Source organism: Lampris incognitus, chromosome 4 (assembly GCF_029633865.1).
Source record: "Lampris incognitus isolate fLamInc1 chromosome 4, fLamInc1.hap2, whole genome shotgun sequence".
Classification (NCBI taxonomy): domain Eukaryota; kingdom Metazoa; phylum Chordata; class Actinopteri; order Lampriformes; family Lampridae; genus Lampris; species Lampris incognitus.
In genome coordinates, this window is record NC_079214.1 from 52,030,541 (window position 1) to 52,057,938 (window position 27,398).

General features: G+C 45.3%; 1 protein-coding gene across 1 annotated transcript in view; it reads left to right on the forward strand.

Annotated features, from left to right (window-relative positions):
- The first annotated feature begins 424 nt into the window (after nt 1-424).
- The window catches only part of LOC130112069 (thrombospondin type-1 domain-containing protein 4-like), a 62,743-nt gene continuing 35,769 nt past the window's right edge, over nt 425-27,398 (forward strand). Inside the window, exons 1-7 of the mRNA XM_056279370.1 lie at nt 425-435; nt 744-810; nt 2,272-2,612; nt 5,827-6,253; nt 7,107-7,209; nt 7,841-7,846; nt 8,588-8,718. Of these exons, the coding sequence (XP_056135345.1) occupies nt 425-435; nt 744-810; nt 2,272-2,612; nt 5,827-6,253; nt 7,107-7,209; nt 7,841-7,846; nt 8,588-8,718 (1,086 nt within the window). The remainder of the gene's footprint in view (nt 436-743; nt 811-2,271; nt 2,613-5,826; nt 6,254-7,106; nt 7,210-7,840; nt 7,847-8,587; nt 8,719-27,398) is intronic.

The window sequence follows — 27,398 nt, forward strand, 5'->3', positions numbered from 1 at the left end:
CTAGCCTGCTCTCCCGGTGTGTGTGTGTGTGTGTGTGTGTGTGTGTGTGTGTGTGTGTGTGTGTGTGTGTGTGTGTGTGTGTGTGTGTGTGTGTGTGTGTGTGTGTGTGTGTGTGTGTTTCAGCGGGGGTGGGGTGCACTGCTCATTAGGACCAAGATGTCAGAGGTCAACACACATGGTCAAGTGGGCAGCAGACATGATTTTTCCTTTCCGCTGATTCAATGTCTTGAGTTGTCTGGACTGGCACACTGATGAAACTGGAGTGGTGATGTTTCACAGACGTGGTAGGCGTGTGAAACGCCTACCATTCAGGTCTGTGGTGATACACGTTTCTGTCTTTCCACAGAGCCGCCCGGTCATAATAGCCCAGGAGCTATGAGGGAAGCCAGTGTCTGTATTCTCAGATAAAGTCACTCTCAACATAATGGTTCTGGTGTAAGTGTCATCACGTTTTACATCTCAGTGCCATAAGTTCAATTTTTGTTAGTCAAAGAGTTCATTCTATCTCTCTCTGTTGCTCTCTATCTTATCTATCTATTTATCTGTATGTGTGTGTATGTATGTATGTATGTATGTATCTGTGTGTGCGTATGCATATATGTATGTGTGTGCATGTGTGTGTACGTATCTGTGTGTGTGTTTGTGTGTGTGAGTATGTGTATGTGTGTGTATTACTTATTACACTGCCAAATTTCAATAACGAAATAAAGCTGTCATTATTACAGTCTATGTTTTGTCTGCAGAGGTTTTGTGCTGCTGCTCTTGCTCTGGTCAAACCCCCTGGACTGCCATCTCACAACGGACAACAAGGTGAGCTGCAGTGTGGGAAACGGCTGGACGTATTGGAGGGAGGAGAAGTATCTGTGCTTTAACTCATGCGGTCTGTTTGACAACCCCGAGCTAACAGCAAAAGACCTCCCTCGAATGTTTGGAGACAAAAGAGGTCCCCCCCCCCCTTTCAGCTGCCCGTTTCATCCCGTTGCTGGCACAGACTTGTGGAATGCAGATCTCTCAAATGATGGCATGCATGATCGTGTTTTTGGATTTTTGCTTAAGTAGATAAAAACACACAACAGGATGCGTAGTCTTTGCTACTTGGCTGTTATAGGGTCTACAGCTGTGTTGTAACTGCTGGACTATAAAGTAATCTACCTAAGTCTGTGTAAACATGCAATCAGCTGGTGCGAATGCCCGAGGGGAACCTGATCAGGGTGGTAATCTGTTGACTCGTGACAGGAGGAGGAGGAGCGAGAAGTCGTGTTGATCTTAGCAGCACTGAGGGCTCCTGCCAGCTGTCAGCAGACCACCTCTTGGGCAGTGAAGAAAGAAAACGCTCAAGGGTGGGACTGAAAAGCCGCAAACAGGGGCAGGATTGATGACCAGATCACCTAAAATCTATAGCTGTTACTCTTGGACGAAGCTGATGGACGGAGCCACCATCCAGTTGAGTTGGAGGTGGGGTAGGAGGGGGGGGTCCTAGGGCAACTTCCCCCATAGGACAGACTCAGTGTGGGTTGGCCACCTTGTAATTTCACAAGAGGTCCAGCTGTGTGACCTATGGCTGACCCCGGAGATGACACTGGCATTGAGTTACAAAGGCTGAGGCAGGCTCGGGGAGGTCGGTGGGGAAGGGGCTGTCTGAGGCCTCTCTGAATAGCAGCATGCTGGTGACTGACAGGAAAGGAGGTGGCTGCCAAAGTCCCCCTGCCGCTGCTGTATTCTCTTTCCATCCGCTAAAAGTGAAAGGCAGCTGAGCTTTCACTACGGCCATGTGTCAGCTCAGAGAGGTCACCGTGAATGGAGACAAAGTGCTCCTTAAAGAGCGGGATTTACATGCAGCTCCGCGGGGCAGAGCTGGCTTGGCAGGGACAGGGCGGTGAAGGGCTGGCCCTGGCAGTGTCCACAGACAGAGAGAGCAGTGATCGCTCGCTCTAATACGTCCCTGGCAAAGTTGCAAAGGGGGATCGAGTCAACAGTGGGAAATTCAGGTAGCCAATAGGGGATAGGCCACTAACAGACACCCCCTAATCAGCCAAATCTGGGCTTTGTAACCATGAAGAGAGGTCTGTTTTATAAACAAAGAGGGAGTACAGGAGAGTCATGTTGATGAGATGAGGTCACTGACTTGAGTTTTTTCATTGGGGCTGTGTAAGGGCCTCACTGATGGAGGATTTCTATCCGTGCTCGGCAATCACTTTTGTCACTGTGGTGTTCCCCTCATTTTGTATTTACTGTGGTGTGACTAACTCCGGATGTTGCGTCTCGACGCAGGTTCCTCAGAGGGCAGAGCCCCGACAGGAGGCCCCAGCTGGCAACGGAGGAGTTCAGGGCTCCTGGGGTTCCTGGGGGCCCTGGACATCCTGTTCACGGACGTGTGGAGGAGGGGTACAGGGGCAAACTCGGCCGTGCCTGCCTGTTTACACTCCGTCCCTTTCTACGTACCCTTCCAGAGGACCAGGTGCCCATCCCCAGTATCCGGGACACGTGTTGTCAGCGCTGCGGCCGACTGTTCCTCTGCACCGTGACGCAGGCAGACCAGCGCTCTCTAACAGCAGCAGTCGGGGAGAGCTGAGTCCATCGAGGGAGAAGGAGGTTCGCCCAGGAGGACACAGGTAGACTTAGACTGCTTTTATTGTCATTGCCTCATATGCATGTCTCATACATACAGGGGAACAAGATTACGTTTCACATGGACCATAGTGCCACATAAAACAAATAACACACAATAAATATTTAAACAAAAACTGCATTACAAAAAAAAAAATACTTCACAGACCTGAACATCACAAGCACACCTGACACGGGCGGTGAGTAAGGTCAAAAAGTTATTTTGTGGAAGGTCTAAGTGTTTAGGCTGTTGAGGAACCTCACATCCTGAGGAATGAAACTGTTGCATAGTCTGGTGGAGGCAGCGCGGATGCTCCGGTACCTCCTGCCAGAGGGTAGGAGGGTGAAGTGGATGTGGAAAGAGTGGGTGGGGTCCTTCACGATGCTGAGAGCCTTCTGGGTGCACCATGCATCAAAGATGGCCTGGTTGGATGGGAGAACAGTTCCTGTGATCTTTCCAGCTGTCTTCACTACCCGCTGCTATAGGTCCTCTATCATCCCCTGCAAAAGGGAGCATCAAATCCGGAAGGTGGATAAATTTGTTTTAACTACATGCAAAGCATCCCATGAACCTGACTTCTAAACCCAGTCAGTCAGTCACTACAAAGTGATATTTACCTTCATGCTTAGCTGTACCATCTGCATATTGTAACGTGCATGGATAAGTAGACACGCCGGCCGCTGGCTGGCGGATCTGACCCTTTAGTTGAGCGGTTAGCGATGTCTCCTGCGGTGCAGGCGATACGGGTTCGCTTCCCGGCCGCGGCAGTTCCTGTGGTTGCGTTGTCCCCCGAATTCGCTACATTGGTGTCAGAAGTGGGATGGGGCGACCGTAAGGCCATCGGAAGCGTATGCACCCTGAGGCGTGAAGGAGCAGATATGCTTAAGCGCAGAATCACACGATAGCTGCGCTTCACATCACAACCTGAAACACAAACCTTTCAAAACAGTTCAAGCGCTGCAATGAAATCCCGTCAACAAAAACCTTGTCCGCATTTATTGCAATTTGTATCACATCATGGTGTTATTAAGCAAAAAAAAAAACAAAAACAAAAAAACAAACCACCCCCTTGTTAAGTGTAGTACAGTGTTAGTGTGGGTTAGGCTGTGTGACCCCCTAAGGAAGCTGTGTGATTGAGCTGCATGCTGAGCAGCTCGGCCTAAAAGTTACTCTTTGCAGCCTGCTTTGTGGTCCATTTGACTTCCCTCCAGCACACAGCCAGTCTTTCATGGATGGTGTCAGTGGCTCAGCTTGCACTTGGCAGGTTTGCGACCTCCTTCCTGTGCGATTCGCCCAAGAAGCCGTTAAACAAATAGCACGGACATCTGAGTAATGGCGGGGTTGTTTGGATTGGAATCGACCGAGCCAAATAACAACAGAAGCTCCCAGCATTGTGCCGCCGCGATGCTAAACGTTTGTCAGAAGTCCTCGTAAAGATTCCCACGTGTACAGCGGCGTGCTGACGTTTTTTCCTTCGCGAAATATCACATCTATCTCCAAGTTTCTAAGAAAAGAAAAAAAGAGATGTGGTTTAAGAGACCAAACTAAACACGCATATTTTTTTTCACGTATCACCTGTTATTAGTTTAAAGGCGTATTCATTGATGGCGGAGCGAATTCACATGTGCAGCGGCCTCACCCAGTACCGGTGTGGGAAGATGGCGGCGCGACTCATTTTCGGCGGCCTCAGTATCGTCTATGCGGTGTCTTTGTCCGCGTCTGTCCACGTCTTCAGCCACCTACATACAGACTGTGAGATTCTAGCAATCCTGTAAGTTTATTGCAAGCCATACTGCGTGGTTTGGATCTAATAAACTTGGATACGACATCAAGTTTGGTGTATGCGGACTACGATAATAACGCCTACCGAATCGCAGGCTACGACGCAAGGCCATAAAAACGTCATCGGGGTGCGCGCCGCATCAGCGCGCGTAATCACTCTACGCCGTTGGTACGCGGTGATGATAAGAGCTGGAGGACACATTACACAAACAAGGCCTCTGTTGCCGCAACCCGACGAGGTTTTCCTCTTTGTTGGAATCTCATGTAGTTCTAGCTCGTTTTTGTTGAATCCATCGCATTTGGTTCACAGACGCTAACAGTCTGTTTGTTTGTGTTTAGCGCCAGCAAAAATTCTGCGTCGCGTTGATCAGTGCGTTTCTATTTGTTGGCTAGTAAACGCAGGTTGTAGCAGCAGCCACATTGTGAGATGGTCACCCTAAATTTCTGACACCGTCAGACTTTAGTTCCAGGTTATCTTCTGTCGCAAGACCGTAATAACGGCCGTCTTTGAACTTGTCTCACAGTGCGACGTAGGACCACCGTTTTAGAGCCACGACCAAAGATATCGCCACGTTTAGTCATCTGTCGTCTGAGACGGCGCAAATTCGCACAGTGTATACCAGCCTTTCGTTTGATGCTTGGGAGAGCTTGGTCTGCTGCATCCCGTGAGCCCAGGGACCAGGGCCCTGCCCGGAGCTTGTCCCGAAGAGAACACAGGGCGGTCTGACAGGACGCGGAAGCGGGGCAGGCTAAGCTAATTGCTAGCCCATGCAGACCCGCAGTTCCGACAGTAATCCTGGCGTTTGTTTTCTTGGACAGTGATTGATTAATGTGTTCTTGTAGTTTTGAAATATGTGTTTTTGTCTTCGTGTTGCACTGCTGTGGGCGGGGGGAAACGATATTTCGAAATGAAATGACAAAGTGTTACTGATTAATGAAGTTTCTACGTCCAATTCCCTCTGCATTGTTTTTCTTTATGTGGAAAGACGATAGGAGAGCTGAGGGTCAGATACAGGGATCCTAGTCACGACAACTTCACTTGTCACACAACCCTTCTCATTCCCATGGTGTCCTATATCAAAGTTTTGGCAAAATCCCACGATTTCAGCATGTGTATGCACAAGGTACCCTTCTGGGTCTGTATAGGCAGCGCCAAATAACAAATTATGTTTTTCCACGGGGGGTTTGGACTAATATATGAATATTAATGACATCTATGTACTCGATGTGTCCTCATTAGCCAAGTTGGTTAAGTCAGTAGGCTTAACAGTGGAATCTGTTGAACTCGGGTGCTGCCCTACACAGATGCAAAAAGGTACCGTGTGTGAGGCCACAGGTTTTTGCCAAAGCCTGAATATAGGATGACCTGGAAATGTGAATGAGTGGTCACACCAGATTAAGTTTTTTTTTTAAATTCTTTTCATATTTACTTTCAGGCGGGTCAGTCACATCTCTCCAGGGAGATACGGCTATGGGAGGATGCCTTTTGTTGCTCGTTTGCAGAAGGACCCTGGCCTGAGGTCTGAGATGGCTCACCCTCACAGACATAGGCGCTCGCCGGTGGCTGAAGGCTTCCAGCCTACTGCTAGGGGTCTTGGAGGGCAAAGGTTAAGCAACTGGGACACCCAAAGGAAACCTAACCACTACAACAGACACTATCAGCAGTCAAGGGCACACCAGCACAAAAATAACCCAGTCTGGACCTCCCTCTTCCAGCCGCGCTCAGCCCACAAGCCCCAGCAGGAGTTGTACTCCGGCAGCCTTGTCTCCGGACCATCGCAACATGAAGAAAGACCCTACAGTCCCCTACCTGCTACCAGCTGTAGGGGAGAGAATGCCCGCTACAAGATGTGCAACACCAACGTAAGATTTTCCACACAGGTTTTTGTGTTTGATACAGCGGATATGCATGGAGAGGCAGGTCTACATATGGGATGAAAAAAAAAAAAGTCAGCAAGGTATATTCCTTTTCCCTGCTTGTAAATTCCCATGTAAACCTTACATTTTGACACCGTCACTGTTAGGTTTTTTTTTTTTTTTTGTTGCTAGGACATCAGCATGTCAGCTTTACTGACTGTTACACGTTTGGCAGTCTCCCCAGGTATGGGATTGTAAATTGGGTAGCCACCAATAACATTTTTTAGTGCTAACAGGTGTGTAAAGGGATTGGTAACTTTGTTAACCAATCAGCCATGCCAGACAGGTTAACAAATTCACACTGGGGAGTGTCAGGGTTGTGGAAACATAATACATAATACATTTAATCAGTCTTTATCTAAAACCAGTTTAACATACATTGTTAAATTAAGAATGACTAGGGGGCCTATCTAGACAGGAGGATATGAAGGTTGACGTTTACTGGCCAGTCTTCATAAACATTAGACTTTAGCTACTCTTTGTCAAGAATGTGGTCTTGCCTGGACTACGACCACAGGGTAAAATGGCTGAGGATGAGGTCGACTCCAACAGTCAATCATTGGGAATGGAGAATGAGACTGAAATGTGAGCTTTCTGAAGTTCTGTAGAATTGTGTGTGTGTGTGTGTGTGTGTGTGTGTGTTTGCATTTTAGCATGTGTGGGCGCATGTGTACTGTTGCACGTGTGTACATGTCTGTGTGTGTTCATGTCTGTCCATGTGTGCTTAAGTTAGTGTCCACCTGAGTGTGTTTGTGTGTATCTGTGTATGTTCTCATTTCTCTGTCTTGTCCATCATCAGGCGTGTCCTCCATCCAGCACACACATCAGGGCAGTTCAGTGTTCCTCTTACAACACCCAGCCATTCATGGGCAGGCTGTACGAATGGGAACCCTTTAATGAAGGTAGAAGAACTCACCCGCTTCTCACAGTGTTTCATCATAGCTTTTGAAATGCATGTTTTCTTCTTAATACATCATTGTAAGTTATAGTAATGCCCTTTTATATGACATATAGCACTTTTCAAAAGGGATGCAAAATGATTTATGGATAAAAAAAAATCTTAACTTTAATTTCTAGTAAGGTCAGCAGTGAAGTGAGACATGGATTATAATGAGGGTGTGTGTAAAAATGTGATGGCAAGCTTAAAGGTTAGATAGGTCTAGGAACAACATGTAGCTAAAACTTAAAAGTAAACCAAGAAAACTTAAAATGAATGGAAATTCAGTTCTTCTTACCTAGTATCATATGTCTATGATGTCTCTGTATGAAATAAGGGGCACAGGATGTGTCACCTGTCCTCAGGTAGTCTGATGGGTGTTCATTCAGAAATACTGACCTTAGTCACCCAAAGTATCCTAGCAAAAAAAAAAAAAAAAAAAAAGACGTGATATTTAACAAAATGCATAGAGCAGTGATGGACATAGTTAGATTTCCAAATTACTGTGCTGTCAAAACGCATGTGTATGTTAAAGTCTTGCCAGTGGGCTGAATATGTATGGCTGACATATAGAGCTAGATGTGAAGATTAGATAGATCCAGGTTAATCTATCAAGTTGAGGCAGGCTTATTTGGGGCCCATGTCAAACAGTGCCATACAACCCTTCATCTGTTTAAGAAACGCCTGCTTTTTTGAGTTCGAAATATTTCCCATTCACCAAGCAGCTGAACAAAAGGACAAGAGCAGAGATCAGGATTGTGGGGTTAGGCCAATGCATTTTCTGGGTGAGCTGCTGCAACATATAAATGTACGTCGTCAACGATAAAAAACAAAAAAAACCCCAAAAACTGATTTTGCTGTAACAAACTTGGGTCAACAAGCATCTAGGTTAGAGAGTCTAGCTTACCCTCAGACATTATTTAAGAATCTATAGATGTACTTTTCTTCGACTGATCATCTGATTAATCTTGGTGTGGTAGTGTTTAAAGCATGTAAGGGCCAACATATAATGAAGCTGTGGTAGCTTTTTAGAGACTTTTGGATGTGCTGCTGGCTCATATTCTGCAGGAGGAACATGGTTGAGGGGGTGAGTAGTGGGCGTCCCCCCCTCAACAACCATCACTGCAGTGTCTGTCAACAAGGCCTTACATGCACGCTGCCCCCTGGCCAACAGTGGAAACCTGAGGTCTTACTTGGCAGCTCCCATAAGTGTTGGTATGAAGGAGATGTTGCTGCAGAGGAGCGTGATCACGCCACTTTTTCCAGGATGAATACTTTGCATGTTTCAGCAATCAAGAAATCCATCAAATGATTGATCTTTCTGATCTTAAATCTTCTTGCAGGGGTGCAAAACTGTGACCTCAACTGCCGAGCCATAGGGTTCAGGTTTTACGTGCGGCAGTCAGACAGGGTGACCGATGGAACGCCATGCGGACAGAATGAAACATCTGTGTGTGTGGCAGGAAAGTGTACGGTAGGCCCTTTTTTTATCAAAGCCCTTTTTTGAACAAGGGAAAGTTTGCTTTTTCTATGATGGTCTGCCATGCTGTATCTCCCATTAATATCTGCACAGTGCCCAGCACAAAACCACATCTACAGGATCAACAGCGTGGGCTTTAGGTTAGGTGTGCTGTCCCCAAGTCCCCAACCAATTTGGGGATTCGATTTGGCAACCAGCTAGGCATGAACAACTTTTTCTATTGTATGTATTAGCATATATACTAATATAATATCACATCCATACAAGAAAACTTTGAAAAAATATGGTTTCATTCATTTTGCACAATTTACTTCCCATTCCCCTCAGAGCTTAAAACTGTCCTATAACCCATCCTCTTTCCTTTATCAACATCTCTCCCTCCTGACTCCTGAACTCTCCTGGGGTCTCATTTATAAAACAGTGCATAGGATCCTTACTAAAAGTGTACGTGCGCACAAAAGCCAAAAATGGCATGCACAAAAAGAAAACAAAAAAAAATTGTACTTAAATGTGTGAGAGGTGTCATTATACAATCTGGCTTCAATTCACCACCTCATCATCTGCGTTTACGTACAGGTGCGCACATTCTCCTGTCAAGTTTGTTTTTGTAGATCACAAATTTTGCATGGGAAGTGGCGTATGCCTCTTTCAGGCTCTGTTTTGTGCGTACACAATGGTTATAAATGAGACCCCTGGGGCCTCATGTATCAATCGTTACTATGGGCAAATTTGTGCGTACACACCCATGGGAGTTTTTAGCCCTGAAGTTTGTCTCAGAGACCAGTGTAGAACCTGGGTAACCCCTGAATTTAGACACCGTTTGGCTAACACTGATGTCTTTGCAGGCCTGGGTAATTGCTCGTTGCAAGAGGTAGACAACGTTAGGAGGAAGGAATTACAAATAACCATCATGCTTTATGGCTGACTGTCAGACAATCTTAAGGGCTAAAAAATTCCATGGGTGTGTACACACAAATTTGCCCATATTAACGATTGATACATGAGGCTCCTAGTCCATCTGTTTCTGTGGGGCGTCTGAATGTGTTGTACAACATGGTGTAATGATAACCTTTGCCAGGAGAGGGCAGCAGGGCATAAGTGTGCGCTCCACCTTAACAGGAGTGAAGTAGAGGTCAGGAGGAAGCTTTCAGCCGCTTGGCCTAATGTGTGAGATCTGGGATCTCAATAAGGGACATATTTGTACTTATGACCTCATATTTAATACATATCACAAAAACACACCTGTGTGCATGGAGTCAATGAGACATAAGTCCCTGTGCAGGCCTGCTATGTACTTTGGACTGGCTATGTATTCGGCATGCTTAACTCACTTTAGTGCTCTTTTGATCAGGATTTAACTCAAAGAAATATGTTGGGGTTATCAGTGTGACTCAAAGCCGTGATTCTGAATGAACGTGAGCCAAAAAATGCTCCTCAAGGAGCTTGTTTCTTGAGCCTCTCTCCATCACAATTGGTCTCACTGACCTGGGTCTGTTAACCACCTTTGTTTCCCATGCACTTTAATCCAGCAGCAATCTTGAACATATTAAGATTTAATCAAGATAGAAAGCCCTCTAATCTTTCATTTTAGCAGCGATGTAATTTCTGCCCTTAACACCAACAACAAGACCATTCATCACAGGACATGGGCTGTATTACTATTGCTATTACGATAATCCCAATGACTGTGTTAGATAGATGGAGATCATGGTATTTAATCATGATTATTGCCCATAATGATTCAAAAAAAGGAGATTATTTTGATCTTCTTGCCAGGGCATATCAGCACAGGGCTATTTTGTAATTTACTGTAGGAACTGTAAATAAAATCAAATGTTATCTGATTGCCATTGTGCTCTTTTGGTATTCTAGGACTATCAATTAAACTCTTTTCCACTATTAATCACGTGTAATTGTGCAGCCGGCACAGGAGTGCAAAAGGCTCAAGGCAAAAGGCTCAAGCAAAAGGCTTATTTTCCCGTTTTGAAAGCTTTCTTTTCAGACTGCTTTGCAGATGAATAACAAACAAACAGAATGAAACTCAAGTAGTTGAAACTTAACACCTTTCTATTTTAATGTTTTCCGTCTCTTTGGTTCTTGATAGTGCTGAAAAAACACTCCCTACAATATGAATCAAGAGGTATCTTGCATTGCCAGACACTGGTCCATGCCCCTGAGGCATTGAAATGTTTTAGTGATATACTCCCACCTGGCTCCCGCCCAGAGACCATGCTGCCTCTGCCGGAGAACACACCAAAGCCAGCAATGATTCCTGCTCTCTGATTATTTCAGCGGAGGGAATCCAGCAGGTTAGGACCCATCCTGTCACGGCACCGAGATGCCGTTGTAAATTTTGCTGGAAAACCGAAGCCAATCGATGACATAGCCAAAGAAACAGCTGTTTGGTGTGCTTTCGCTCTGTACCTGCAAACGAAAATCCTTATTTTTACCCAGAGACTGTTCAGGTCATTCTTTCATTTCTATTTTTTTCCCCATTGATTTTCATTATTTCTTTGCATATGGGCATTCTCTTGTGCATTTACTTACAACATTGAGATATTTATACCTAAAATTAATCTACCCCTACAATGTTAAAACACATGGTGTTTTTTCAGTTACTTTCCAAGGTCCATGGTTGCCAAATGATATCCCTTTGAACGGCTGGAAATAGGTACTTTTAATGATATTGAATAATGAACAGGGCTCGTATTCAGAAATTAGTGCAATCAAAACATTTTGGCCATGAACTTTTTGCGAACTTTTCCTGCGTATTGTCTTATTCGAGTTCAGACCTAATCAGTGGCAGAAGCTGTTTCATGAGCGTTCAGCTGGGTTTTGCCCAAACCTTGTCTATTTTCTGTGGAGTGGAGTACAGCTCTACAGAACGCAGACCTCCGTCTCTAGTGCTTTGTTTATTAGCTCAAGGGTTTGTGTGTGTGTGCAGATCAGAGAGAGGAAGATAGACAAAGACAAGAGAGACAGACTCAGCTGAGTAGCAGGGATGTATTGTATGTAGTAAGGTGTATTGTTGTCGGCACCGAACACCAGCACACCTTAATACTTGCACCACTCTGTCAAGACAAATACACACAGCTTGAAAAGTCTAGAGGAAACACTGGTGTGAAAATCTTTGGAAAACACAGTGTCAGTCAGTGGACAGAGCCTTGAGATGAGAGACTGTGTGTGTGTGTGTGGGGGGGGGGGTCAGAGTGCAAAGTTGTGCTGGAAGTGATCATAACCCACATGAGAATACAGTGTGAAATGCAGAACTATAGTTTTATTTAGCCGATGAAAGAACACACACACACACACACACACACACACACACACACACACACTAAAGGCCTAATGGCACCTTCACTGCAGAGACAGTTCACAGTTACATTTTACAGAAAAGGCAGGAAAGTGAGAAGTGCTGACATGGGGTTAAGGTCATGAGTTGAGTTCGAGTCCACATCTTGACATGCACAGGCTTGTTAAGCCATCAGAGTGACTCATAGTTTCAATTGTGTCTTATATATTACTTGTAAAAGAATACAAAGGCTCATCTTGGGGATTTCATATAGCGGTAGAGCGTTTAAATGATTTGAGTTATTGCTTTTATTTCAGATCAGATTGTGGCTCTCTTGTGGAGGTGGTGCTTTGTTACACTTAAAAAGACATTTATATATCATACACAGGGCTGTCGCAGGGGGGGTGTGAGGCCCTGTGAGAACTTCACATGCAAGACCCTGATTATTGACATGCATGCGCATGAATCACAGTCACACACACATGGATATTCTAGTTCTCCTGCACGCAACTATTCTAGCTCTACTGCATGCATAATCTCGGTGCAGTAAGTTTTTAATGGGTAGAATAATACAGCATCATCATGCACATAGTCTCAGTTGTGACTTTTGGCTATTATAGTCTTTCAAAGGAAAAAAAATCATCTGTAAAACTATTGGCTTTACATCATCAAGTCAGCTCAGCTGCCACTTTATTTTGGTATGTTGAAGTACGACAAATCAATATTTCAGGTCTATAGCCTAGATTTCATTCAGATTTTAGATCATTTTTCAGACCGGTCATAATACGTAGCAGACGGTCACAGTCACATGCATATATAGCTATTCACCAAATCTCTGGACGTGATGGTAAATTTATCCAGCGATCCTCACAGTGACTTATGAAATTCTTCTTTCTTTTTCTTCAGCACCCGACTTGTGTTTATGAAATCGCTCGTGCTCTCGTGCAGCCGATGTTATTTCCCCCCTTCTTCTTCCTCCTCGCAGTGAGATGGAGCACGCAGTATATAATGATGCAATATCGAAAATGAAAAAAACCTGAATAATTTGTTGGATTTTTTTCATGTGACCTTGACTATTCATAATGGAATTGAGACACAGGAATTTCTTTTTAGAAGCATGTTGGGTCAACAACAGTCATAAAACAATTGCACATTAAAAAAAAAACTGCAGGATTGCAGGCCAGGCGTGAGGCCCTGTGGGGGTCACAGACTTCGTATGGCCCGTACGATGGTTCTGATCACACTTGTTTTTGCTTTTGGAGCAGACATTTGGCCAACTTATGCTGTTCTTTCAATTAAATGTTTTCATGAGTCGATGTGAAAGTTATGCTATGTGTGGAGGTGAGCCCAGCTATACCTAGCTGGTACCGCTTCACCTCTCGCACCAGTTCAGGCTCCTGCCCTGCCAGAGAGGTGACATTCCACATCCCGAGGACCAGTCTGCGATGCTGGAAGTCGGCACGCCTCGGTCCCCGCCTTTGCCTGCGACCTAGCCTGCATTGCACCCTACCCCAATGCTCATCCCTGTGGGTGGTGGGTCCACGGGGTGGTAGCTCCTTGTTGTTTATTCGGGCTTGGCCCGACCGAGCGCCATGGGCCAAGGTCCGGCCACCAGACGTTTGCCGCCAGCGAGCTCCCTTCCCAGGTCTGGCTCCAGGAGGGGGCCCCCGGTTTCCCTTTCCTGGGCGAGATGCTGTAGCTCAGGATGTAGGATGGAGCGGGAGATTGACAGGTGGATTGGTGCAGCACCATTACTAATGCAGACATTGTACTGGACCTTTGTAGTGAAGAGGGAGCTGAGCCAGAAGGCAAAGCTCTCAGTTTACCAATCATCATTCCAACCCTCACCTACGGTCATGAGCTTTGGGCAGTGACTGAAAGGGTGAGATCGCAGATACAAGCGGCTGAAATGAGTTTCTTCCATAGGGTGTCTGGGCTCAGCCTTAGGGTGAGGAGCATGGACATCTGGAGGGAGCTCGGAGTAGAGCCGCTGCTTCTTCGTGTTGAAAGGAGCCAATTGAGGTGGTTCCGGCATCTGATTAGGATGCCTCCTGGGTGCCTTCCTTTGGAGGTTTTCTGAGCTCGTCCAACTGGGAGGAGACCCCAGGGTAGACCCAGAACTTGCTGGAGGGACAACATGTCCAATGTGGCCTGGGAACGCCTTGGGATCCCCCAGGAGGAGCTGGAGGGCATTGCTGGGGGGAGGGATGTCTGGAGTGCCCTACTTAGCTTGCTGCCACCGCAACCCGACCCCGGAAAAGCGGCTGATGATGAGATGAGATGTTTAGTGTTTGCGTATTATATAAAGTATTATCAGGGACATAATTGGTTGATTTGAGGGGAGGGGGTACCAAAAGTCCCCCCCCCCATTTAACAAACTCATAAAAACCAACCCTTTGTAAAACTGCCATCCCCCTTTCCATCCCCTTGGGGTTAATGGTGCTGTCAAATCTCAGTCAGGGAACATTATTAGAGGTTTTCACACCAGCTCGCAAATATATTTTAAACACATCTTTCATCTTTAAATATCTCTTTCATGATTAAGAATATATGTAGGCCTATGGCTATGGTGTAAAAGAGGATTGTGGTTTATGTGAAGCAAACCCCCCCCCCCACACACACACACACCTCCACCTACCACTGACCACACTCCATCATCCCCATTGGAAATGCTTTAACAAATCGACCCCTGAGTGTTATTGCTTTTATTTATACAACTGAAAAAAAAGACTTTCAAGGTCTGACAAGTACAATTAAAACAAACAAAATTGTTGGTTGCGTACAGAGCGAGAGCTGGCACAACAGTCGGTGGAGCAAGGGGAGCTTTGCTTTACATGGGAACCTTTTGACAAGCCCGCAGTGTGTTTTGAAAAATGAGATGGTTTGGTTGAGACTGCCCGTTGTGAAACAGAGGAATAACAGAAAAGACTGAATTATTAAGAGACTGATGCGGCGTCTTGCAGGCGTTGACTTGTCTGATGCTGTCATCATTTTTAACCTCTATCTGTTATTTGCAGTAAAGCAAGCCAAACTTGAGCTCCAGAATCATTATTTCTCATAATTATACAATATGCAACCTGCTTTTAGAGCAGAAATACATGGATACATGGATCACCGGTTCGAATCCCTGTGTTACCTCTGGCTTGGTCAGGCGTCCCTACAGACACAATTGGCCGTGTCTGCGGATGGGAAGCCGGATGTGGGTGTATGTCCTGGTCGCCGCACTAGCACCTACTTTGTCAGGGCGCCTATTCAGGGGGGAGGGAGAACTGGGGGGAAAAGCATGATCCTCCCACGCGCTATGCCCCCCTAGTGAAACTCCTGACAGGTGAAAAGAAGCAGCTGGCGACTCCACATGTATCGGAGGAGGCATGTGGTAGTCTGCAGCCCTCCCCGGATCGGCAGAGGGGATGGAGCAGCAACCGGGACGGCTTGGAAGAGTGGGGTGGAGGGAAGAGTGGGTGGGCGGGCGGGCGGGGGGAGGGGGCAAGTACAATTGGGGAGAAAAAAAGGGGAAAAAATACACAGACAAAAATGTTTTAGCAACTTTGATCAATAGTGATTCTCGTCAGGATAAATTGGTCAATTGGATATAGGAAATTAGATATAGGAACATCTATAGGATTTTTCTGTTTTTTTTTCTCACTTTGATGCTTGGGTATATTGCTCATTTTTCAAAATGCCCAAATCTTAAAGGGAAAGGATCTGATCTTGTGGGCGCAAGCAGCCTGTACACTGCATGACGTAGAAACGTTTTTTTGTCTCCATGTTCCAAGTTGTTGTCTGTTTCCTGGAGCATTGCCCATTAAAACTTCCCAGTCTGTTGTTCCCTGTGGATTTCTTCGCCCTGTTGTAGAAGGAATGGAAAAAGGACGGGGCAGGCTGATTGATGGCATTTAGAAAAGTTCTCTGTTTGCTCACTCTTTTATGGATTTTTAGCTGCCATGCACACAGACAGACTACATCGTGAATGTAAGAGAAGCTTAAGAAGACCAAACTGTCGCTCCCTATAGAGGGCACCGTGCCTGTCCTCTGTGAGACGGGGTTTTTCTTTCCTTTGCTGTTTGTCCTCCTTCAGCTGTTTTTGCAGACGCTCCAGCGAGCTGATTCAAAACTGCTGAGTAGCAATGAACGCCTGATTGGTTTGCTTGACACACAGCTGATGAAACAAATGGGTTTGGACGTGCAATCCACAGTGCATCGCTTATATGACAAATTATCTAACGAGCAATACAAACAGCTTTTATCTGTTTGCCGACACAAAATGGAAAGAAAACCATTTGCTGTCACTCTCAGTTCACCCTCTCTAGACAGTAATGAGTCCTGGATCCTCTACCTCTGGTACAGTCTTTTTTTTTCAGGTTTTGAGTCCGTAGGTATGATCTCAGAGAGCAAGACAGATCCAGAGGAAAGTTACTGGATGGTATAGCCATGCATAGAAGGATTTAAAACTAGCTTTGGCAGGTACCAAACTATTATTTTGAGAGTTTGTTCTGACTTGCACTATTTTCTCTCTGGTTAAATATTAAAATTAGCAGTTGAACACAGGGAGCCTCCAGCAACAGAGTGCATGAAAACATTTATTCCCGGGCACGTGTCCCTGTATACCATGCAATGGCCAAGTGATTTTGGTCTTTTGCCTCTTGCAAAAGCTTCACAGTAGATGTAAGGCATAAAGTAGCTTTGTATCCTCATCACTATTTTTACTTGTCAATTCACTGGGTTTGCATTGGTCTCAGCTCCTCGGGGAAAATGATTTGTGGATCAAACCAGATCAAAGTCAAATATGTTCTCTGTTATGTCTGTAAACTGGTAAATTCCCAAGTCTGAGGTCCGGATAAGTTAAGAGTTAGATGAATGTTTTGAGAGACTTTTGATTGTACATATTAACACGATGGGACTCCTCCGGTATCGGATAAGCGAGGTCTCTCTGGGATAATCCTTTTGTCTTTTGACATCGGAAAGGCTGAGAATCTCTTCTAAATTGCATGTTTATCTTATAAGCTTGGACCTTTTCCGTGAATACAGTGGGGCCTCATATGTGTGCCACTTTTTTTTATGTTTGAGAGGAAAATCCAGATCTGAGCCACAGAAAACTCTTTGAATGCGGTTACTCATTGCAGATGAACGCTGAAAGAAAGCTCCCTTTATGGTGGGAATTCCATTGACCTGCGACTTCTCCTCCTTAATGCCAAGGAAGTGCATTTGAGAAGGGGGTGTGTACTTTTAAAGGGCGATCACTGACCACACATTTCTGTGCTGGTGGCTGTGGGCCCAGCGAGAGGGTGAAACCTATCTAGCCAGGACCTGTACTATTCCAGACCCGGCAGCTGGTGGGGCGGCTCTGATGGCTTTGTGGATAATGAAGTTATAAGGCTTTATTCAACACTGCCACCGTGACACAGAATTAAATAGAAATCCCCCAAACCTCATAACTCATAGCAGCCCGATTCACACATAGATTTGCCTAGCTCATGATTGTGTTTTTGCTTTACCCTGTTGCCGGTTGAACTCTGAAGCTAATCTGGTTTCTACTCTTGTTTGTTTTTCTGATCCTTTTCCCTGGGAATTTGCTCATGAAACAATGTCAGTAGTCATACATGTGTCACGGTACCCCTGTGCTCACACTGCTTCTGATCTGTTTTGCTTCTGAGGATTCTTCTCACTATCAGTCCCTTTAGCACCCAGAATTTATAGGCAGAATTTATAGGTGACAGGATCGTCTGTGTTTCTTTGTGGCTGTTGGGGTCCGCCTGGCTGTTGTCTCTATAGTATTTGAGAGAACATCGCGCCAAATCTGGTAGTTGAGTGATGTCTTGTTATTTTTTTATTTTTGGGGGATTTTCCCCCCTTTTTCTCCCCAATTGTATCCGGCTAATTACCCCACTTTTCTGAGCCGTCCCGGTCACTGCTTCATCCCCTCTGCCGATCCAGGGAGGGCTGCAGACTACCACATGCCTCTTCCAATACATGTGGAGTCACCAGCCGCTTCTTTTCACCTGACAGTGAGGAGTTTCACCAGGGGGACATAGGGCATGGGAGGATCGCGCTATTCCCCCCAGTTTCCCCTCCCCCCTGAACAGGCGCCACAACTGACAAGAGGAGGCGCTAGTGCAGTGACCAGGACACATACCCACATCCGGCTTCCCACCCGCAGACACGGCCAATTGTGTCTGTAGGGATGCCCGACTAAGCCGGAGGTAACACGGGGATTCAAACCGGCGATCCCCGTGTCGGACATCTTGCTATTTTGGCAAATGTGTTGTAGGACATGGCTTAAGTATTTTTCCAAGTTGTAAGTGTCTGGTATAAAGTCGACTTAGCAATGCTTGTATTAGTACAATTTCAACTTTTATGGCTGCACTGCTTACTACTTACCCATATAATATATTTTTGGTGAAGAGAAATGAACTAATAATAAAGAAAAAGCCTGGTGGGTGACTTGGATGCTGAATTTTCCAGTGACCCCATATTATTTCATAAAGCTCATGTTCCATGGTATATGTCATTTAACTTTAAGCATGGCGAATGGCAACGTTCAACTGCCACATTTGGAAATGGAGTTTGACATGACTTTCAGCACGTGGATATGTGGGGTCTGGGGTCTCCCCATTTATGTGTCAGGTGCTTGGCCAGCGGTTCCCTCACTGGCTGGTGTGTTTGGATAGTGCCCGGCTCAGGCCCAAACCCATCAAACCTCCGCCAAACCTCTCCTCACTCCATTCTTCTGACCGCTGTATCTGGTTTATACGTTCCCAGGCGTGGCGGACAGGCTGAGTTGTTAAAAGGTGGATGACTTCTCTGATATACAGCCTGCCTGGCACAGACTGGCAGAGCGACTACAGCTCTGTCTCTCTCAGGGCGCACCCCAGCTGCTGGTCTGAAGTGGGTCTACTATCATTCTCTGCAGAGAGATACAGACTCGTGTCAGCAGAACGCTTTTCCTACTCACTGGGCATATAGGGGGTATTCTTGAAAACACTGTAGACACTGAACCACGCAATTCCCATTCTAGTCAATTGTAATGTTACTGATCTGTTGCACTCATTGTTAGTTGCCCTAGATGACAGTGTCTGGTAAATATCTTGAATATACATTTACTGTTGATTGATTGCCTTTTAGGAATTCACCCTTCATGCATTTACTCTGTATCCATCATAAGCCTTGAATGCATTACAACGGCAGGCAGTTCTTTCCTGACCATTATTCAAGAGTAAACCAGTAAATTTTGCCACACTTTCCTAGCTTCTGTCAACCAGCTTTACCCATCACAAGTTCCCGTGGAACTTGTGATGGGTGAAAGTAGAGTGAAAAGTTGTCTTCTAAACACTGCAAAAGTGAGCAGTGGTTCTTAAAGCATCCTTTAAAAAGTGGGACTTTGTACAGTTATGTACCCCTGGGGTTGCCAAGTATTTAATATGGTGCTTAAGAAGACTTGGAACATGGTGAATGCTTGCTGTCGTGGCGAGCTTGAACCTGGGCGTTGCAGTTCATGGATAGTTGAGGGGCGGTGGTTTATATGACATACAGTAGATGACGGCAGGCTCTTTGATTTTGTTTTAAACTTGTCGGCTCTTGATTGGTTCCTGCCGACTTTGATCCTTCCTCTTCAGTTCAAGTAGGGCTGAGCATGCCAGATTTGGGGGGTCACACAGTGGGGTTACAGCCCACAGCTCATAAAGTCTCTCTTCAGGGCAGACAGGGGAATATTTAACCTGCCAAGTGGGACCATGTTATCCCTTTCACACTATGAGAAAGCAAAGTGTCCGCTTTCAGTGGGACCTCCATTTGATGCGTTTCCAACACACTGTTTGTTCCACCCCCCACCTCCTGTCTTTTACATTTGGGCTGCTAATTCTCTCTGAATAAGGCCTGTATTTTGTAGGTGGGAATCCCCGGGGTGCCTTGTCTAGCTTGGCTTGAGTCTTAACCCTGTTTGCTGGACCAAACAAAATCAATAATCTACTGTACTATATACAGTGCAATGTTGTAAATTATGTTTTGTATTATGACGCACCACTTAATTGTTCTTTTCAAATGGACTGTGGATATTGCGATTTATGTTAAATGGAGGGTACAGCCTTATTATGACTAATCACACAGGTGCTTGTGTTTGACAGCTACTGCTGTGATGTGTGCACATCATTATTGGGCCAGTAGTTAGTCCTCTGTGTCTGCTCCATCAAAGACCATTATCGTCCAAAATTGTCCAACACTCAGCTGCTGACGCCACACCAGTTGTGTCACCCCTCGCTGTTTAGCTGTTGGGCTTTCAATTCCAATGATGCTGCGCTAGCAGAACCGAACTGGTTAGCTTCCAGTTATAGCATAATCATCATACCTATTCAAACTCACCTTGGCTGTGTAACCTCCAGGAACTGTAACATTTACATATACTCATTTGGCAGATGCTTTTATTCAAAAAGATTTACAAGAGAGTCAGCAATTAACAGATAAATCTGAATGCAACTAACTGGTGTTATAGCACTATCATAGACAAGAGTGCATGTCATGTCAAATGCATGTAGTGTAGATGCACCTTAGATAATCAAGTGTTAGAGAAAATTAAAGTACAAAGAAAATAGATATTGCAACAAAAATGTATAATGAGAAAATTAGGCCATGACAACATGAAAATGGAAAGTGCGGGCATCCGGGTGGCGTGGTGGTCTATTTCGTTGCCTTCAACACAGGGATCTCTGGTTCGTATCCCCGTGTTGCCTCCGGCTTGGTTGGGAGTCCCTGAGGACACAATTGGCCGTGTCTGCGGGTGGGAAGCCGGATGTGAGTATATGTCCTGGTCGCTGCACTAGTGCCTCATCTTGCCAGTTGGGGTGCCTGTTCAGGGGGGAGGGGGAGCTGGGGGGTATAGCATGATCCTCCCGCATGCTACGTCCCCCTGGCAAAACGCCTCACTGTCAGGTGAAAAGAAGTGGCTGGTGACTCCACATGTATCGGAGGAGGCATGTGATAGTCTACAGCCCTCCCCAGATCGGCAGAGGGGGTGGAGCAGCAACTGGGATGGCTCGGAGAGTGGGGGTAATTGGCCGGGTAGAATTCAGGAGAAAAAGGGCCCCCCCCCCCCAAAAAAATGGAAAGTGCAAATAGAAAAGTGCTCAATAGTACACTAATAGTAGCGGTGGTGTTTATGTAAGATGGTGTTTAAGTAAGGGCGAAATAGTAACAGTCAGTGAACGTTCATAGTCACTGCAAAGTGCCACCAGAGGCCACTTTACAGATTAAGGTAGGCCTTGAAGAGGAAAGTTTTTTTAGGTCTTTCTTAAATGACAGGCCAGAGCATAGGACAGCCATTGTTGCATGTTTCAGAGCTTCCATTTCCTGTTGGTATTCATGCTGTCAAGTGCCAGAAAAGCTGAGCTAGCATTTTCAATGCTGGTGTCAGCGTTGAATAGAGAAATGGGGCGTCCTTTTGGTTTAGCCAGTTCATTGCGCACCATGCACAGACATGAACTGCAAGGTCATGGGGGTTGAATCTGGCCAGTGACCTTTTGTTACATGTACTCCCTTTGCTTTCCTTTCTCGGTAAATGAAAAAAAAATGTCCCAAAGATAATGTTCAAAAATAAAAGAAAAGGGAAAATATGTGCACATGTTGTTTTGATAAAAATTTCGTATTTGCTGCTGACCTTTTTCCCAAAATAACCATCAGAGTATCTTTCCAAGATTACACTCTGGTCACGGTGCTTTAGATGGAAAGCTCAACTTTTAATGACACGAAAAGTTCGAGTGTTATGAAAATGTTTTTCTTTGTACATGAACTGCACTCTAGCACAGCACTTTGGTAGAATTTGGCGAGTATTAACCAAATCTACGGTGTAAATTTATTATATCCTACATTTTCCTGATTTGACTGAACACACACAAGCATACAAAACACAAAAAAGCACAAGTGGGCTCATTAGTTTTAAGTGTGATGTAGTTTTAAGCTACACTGGTCACACTGTTTATCACCTTTGGTTGATATCTGATCGATAGATAGATATATAGATAGATACATACAGTGCATAGAGAGGACATGAAACACTCTCACATGGTCATGTTGGCTAAGTGGCTGAAACCCATCAGGCTTTGGATATCTGGAAGAGTTGTGGTTCCAGGAAGAAGTGCCCTGTCATGGGTGCAGATTTACGAGGGTATACAATATGGCTACAAGATTGTATTTTTAGCTCTTACCAGTCACACAGGTCCTCCTTTGACAGGCGGCTGTCGACAGTGATCGGCTGCTATCTGGGTGGCTGAAGAGATAGTTGAGTATATTTTATGCCTCAATGGTTTGTTTGGAATGCCAGAAATCTGGAGCACTCGGTGTGTGGTCAGTACTTACTGGACGCCTGGAATTTATGGTCAATTGAGAGCGAGATAAGAGAAGGAAAATGTATTTTCTGGTTGAGTATTTGTTTGTGTGTGTGTGCATTTTTATGTGTGCATAGTATATGTGTGTGTACGTGTGATGTGCACAGGTGCATGTCAGAATTTAAACTTGCGTGTGTTTGCTCCCGATCTGTGAATGAATGTAAGGCTGTGTGTGTGTGTGCTTGTGTATGTGTCTGCACAGCATGCATGTGTCTTTATAAATGTGAGTGTGTGTGACTAGTGTGTGTGTCATTGCAGTAGATGGCCTGCTGCCCAGGGTTAAGCCACGTCATAAATTAGACTCTGACACATCCTAACAGCCTCATCAACAATGGGCTATTAGCGGGTGTGTAGACACCCAACCATACAGGATCGAGGAGTTAACATGGAGCTAATCTTGTTTATTGGTCCATTTGTTTGTCCTCCATGTTGTCAGTCAATCACAGCCCTGTGCATCTTAATGGATGCCTGTTGACAACAGGACTATAACAAATAATACAGGACTTTAAAGAGCCAACAGAAGCCTTGCTTTATATTCACTGTCAACTTACAATCACAAGACATGATATATACTATAAGCCATGTCTTGTAATTGTGTGTATTACTTGTAATACCTGTGATTGTGTGTAATAACTTTTGCTTGTTTGCTTGCTGGGCACGGTGGCACAGTTAGCACTGTTGCCTCACAGCAAGAAGGTCCTGGGTTCGAACCCCAGGCCATCCCTGGTCCTTTCTGTGTGGAGTTTGCATGTTCTCCCCGTGTCTTTGTGGGTTTCCTGCGGGTGCTCCGGTTTCCCCCCACCATCAAAAAGACATGCATGTTAGGGTTAATACTCCTGTCTGTGCCCCTGAGCAAGGCAATGGAAAGAAGAACTGGAGTTGGTCCCCGGGCGCTGCAGCTGCCCACTGCTGCTATACAATAGGATGGGTTAAATGCAGAGAATAAATTCATTGTAAGAATGCAATTTTGAATAAAGTGGCTTTCATACCTCAGATGAAAATGAGGTTTCAATATTCTTCCCTTCATCCCACCTCTACCAAAACAAATATTAAAGCTAGGCTTTGCCATTTTTTTTCACCAATTACATGTTCTTGAGTTTATAGAGAACTATTTGCACCCATTGGCAATTCAATACAAGTAGTTTTGCTGCTATAGTTTCAAGTGGTCTGGGGCGTCCAGTTGGGGTGCGTTCATAAATTCACTCCAAGGGCGTCGGAGCGTACTCTGAGAGCTCTCCTGATGTTTCTGAAATTCAGAGCGTTCCCGTCCAGAAATTTAGAGCGTTGCGCTCTGGGAGTGTTCAGAGGGTACACTAGACTCTTGAGACAGTGTGTTTCTGGCTGAAGATGAGGTTATGGCAAAATGCAATGGTTGTGGTTTATGTGGTGAGGTGGGGTCTGTGAGTGGATTTAGGAATACACCCTCAGTCTTCTCACGTACAAAGAGGAATCTTGCACACTGGGAAGGACGTGTACTAATATGCATTTGTAGTTTTGAATAGGTTGATACGTATGTGGTGGTGAACAAAGAATAGACGTCTTGGCTTCAAGCTTTTGTTATTGAATGCAACTGCAGCCTCACGATATATGTTGAAAACACCAAGGAAGTACTGCCCGTAGCAAAAAAGTGCTGCAGCTGTGCCGGAGTTGTAAAGTTTAGATTTAACAGAGATGTGCTTAAAGATGGTGGGAAATCATTACTTAATCAAACCTACCCAAATAACACATCCCAAGCCTGTTGTATCTTAAAATAAATGTAGGGGACTTGATACTTGATGTGTGAGCCCTGCTAAACCAACAGGAACATCAACCAAAGGCTGATTCTTAGTTTCCAGACCTTCATGGTGGTGGTCTAATGAGGAGCGTGCTGTTAGTCACATCGTAATGACGACCTCGAGTGCAACAGTGGACAAATGGGTTGTTGACACTATGGTGACTGCTCCATCCACAGTCCACAGGACAGCTCTGTCACACAGTCAGCTGCCTTTATGAGCCAAGCAGTCTGAAGACAAATAGCTACAGCAGGTCCCCCTAACCAGTCTAGCCCCTCTCCACCTCCTACCTGCTTTATTCATTAAGCCGGCCCTCCTCAGCTCTGCTCCTGCCTTCACTCAGCCAAATACATCGCTCGGAGGAAACAATCATGGGACCTACATGCCTGGCCTTGCTGGCTAATATCTATCCCAGATGCACAAAAATCACTTCTTCTTTTTTTTTCGTTCACCCCTCACTATCTTGCTTAACCACTCTTTGAAACCTGCTCTGACAAATCCACTTGAGTCAACAGTTTATTTTAGCTTATTTCTTTTTACTTAAGTTGCAGCCGCAGGCCCTGGTCACACCAGAAATTGGCAGAGCAAATTTTTTTTTCCTAGCCATCAAGTACCACAAAAATACTAAACACAATTTAATTAATGAAACATAGCTATAATATACATCTACTCCTATTTCACACCAGACGAGAAACCATGACACCTATCAATTCATATCCTGACAGAACACAAATGTATAAAATTGAGTGAAGTGACACTGCTTAAATGATAGCTTCCTCCATTTTGGACTCTCCAGTGTGACTGCACTATGAGAGGTCCACACAGTAAAAGCAGTTTTGCTATTTGCCAACTTCGCGAATTCACATTTCAAAGCTCACCAAAGTTGAATTTAGTGCAAAGGCATCGTGCTAATTTACTTCACTACCAGAAGCGATTCCACTCATCACAACGATTCCATTCGAATGAATAGATTTCGGTGAGAAATATTACTGTCATAAATGATGGTGTGACTGGTGTCTAATTGTTGGAGAAATAGAGAACCCACATTTTGGTAGAGATTTTCTGCTAACGTGGGAGAACTTCTAGCTCCAACTTCAGAGTTTTATTCCCATGGTGTCCCATGATGCTATGCATCTCAACTGTGAGTGTGGCTCTTACACCATGCCTGCATTTGAAAAAATTACTAATGGTACTGCAAGGAGCTTTTGACAAAAGCATCCACCAAATGGTATATGTCAAGACAGGCTGGACATATGACAGGAAATAAGAAGGAGCTGAATACAGCTATTGTGTGTGCGCCTGTCTGCCAGATCCTGACAGTGTACAGTAATGCTGAGCCCACCTGCTGTAGAGCATGACTCTGGTGTGTGTGTGTGTGGGTTGGAGACTTGAGGAATTAGACGCCTTGAGCCAAGCTTGCTGCAGCGCTGACCCACTTGTTGAAGGAAACAAAGACCCTGTGGCTTAGTGGACTTTCAGTCTGGCCAGTGTAGACTCAGGCCGGGGGCCCGGACTCCACCCGACCTCTCGGCGCTACGCCTTCATAACAAGGCCTGTGCAGATCACATATGTATCAGGGGTGTTGTAGACAATATCTGCTAGATTATCGTGACATGCAGGCAGTTGAAAGATTCCTTCCTTCTATGCACATCTGCAGCTGTGATGGGTTGTGTGCAGAGGTAGTTATCGCTCAAATGCTTACTGTCAGTGCTGCTTCGAAGGGTGTGTGCCTGTATCTGGATGTGTGTGTGTGGTGTGTTTGACGGGTATTAATAAAACTGATTTAATGAGCCATTAACGATTTAAGTGTACTGGCTTTGTGCACTCAGATATGCGTGGCTTAAAATATTTAGGCAAGCATACACTACCGGCAGGACCAGCCAGGCCAGGTTGCATTTTATGTGTGTGTGTGTGTGTGTGTGTGTGTGTGTGTATATATATATATATATATATATATATATATATATATATATATATATATGCTAAGGTTTAGCCACTTTGGCAGCTGTTGAGTGGGTAGCGCATGAAACAGGCTTGTTCTACTATGTATTAAAGTTTTTTCCGACATCTATCTTAGTGTATACAGAAATATGTACTCCGACGATGAGCCAAAATATTATGATTACCTGCCAAATATGCTGTTTGTTGGTCCTCGGTGTGCCACCAAAACAGCACCGACCTGTCGATGCATAGACTCTACAAGACCCCTGAAGGTGTCCTGGTGTATCTGGCACCAAAACATTAGCAGCAGATCCTTCAAGTTCTGTAAGTTGAGAGATGGAGCTGCCATGGATCGGACTTGTCCATCCAGCACATCCCACAGATGCTTAATTGGATTGAGATCTGAGGAATTTGGAGGCAAGGGCAACACCTTAAACACTTCATCATGTTCCTCAGTCCATTTCCGAACAATGTGTGCAGTGTGGCGGGGTGCATTATCCTGCCGAAAGAGGCCCCTGCCATCAGGGAATACCATTGCCTTGAAGGGGTGTACCTGATCTGCAACGATGTTTAGGCAGGTGGCACATGTAAAATTGACATCCATATGAATGGCCAGACCCAGGGTTTCCCAGCAGAACATTGGCCAGGACATGACACTCCCTCCACTGGCTTGTCGTCTTCCCACATAGCTTTCTGGTGCCATCACTTCCCCAGGTAAACAGTGCACATGTACACAGCCATCCACATGATCTAAAAGAAAATGGGACTATCGGACCAGGCAACCTTCTTCCACTGCTCCAAGGTCCAGTTCTGATGCTCACGTGTCCATTGTAGGCGTTTTTGATGGTGGACAGGGGGTCATCATGGGCACTCTGACCGGTCTGCGGCTACACAGCCCCATACGAAGCAGGGTGTGATGCACTGTGTGTTGTGACACATTCTTCAAGTAACCATCATTAACATTTTCTGTGACTTGTGCCACAGTAGACCTTCTGTCAGTTCAGACCAGTCAGGATAGCCTTCGTTGCCCTCGCACATCAATGAGCCTTGGGCACCCAACACCTTGTCGCCGATTTGTGGTTTGTCCCTTCTCAGGCCACTGTTGGTAGGTACTCACCACTGCTGACCGAGTGCACCCCACAAGCCTTGCTGTTTCAGAGATGCTCTGACCCAGTCATCTGGTCTTTACATCTGCCAATTTCTCCTGCATCTAACATGTTGCCTAGGAGAACTGATTGTTTACTTACCATCTAATCTACCCAGACCTTGACATGTGCCCTTGTTTGGAGATGATCA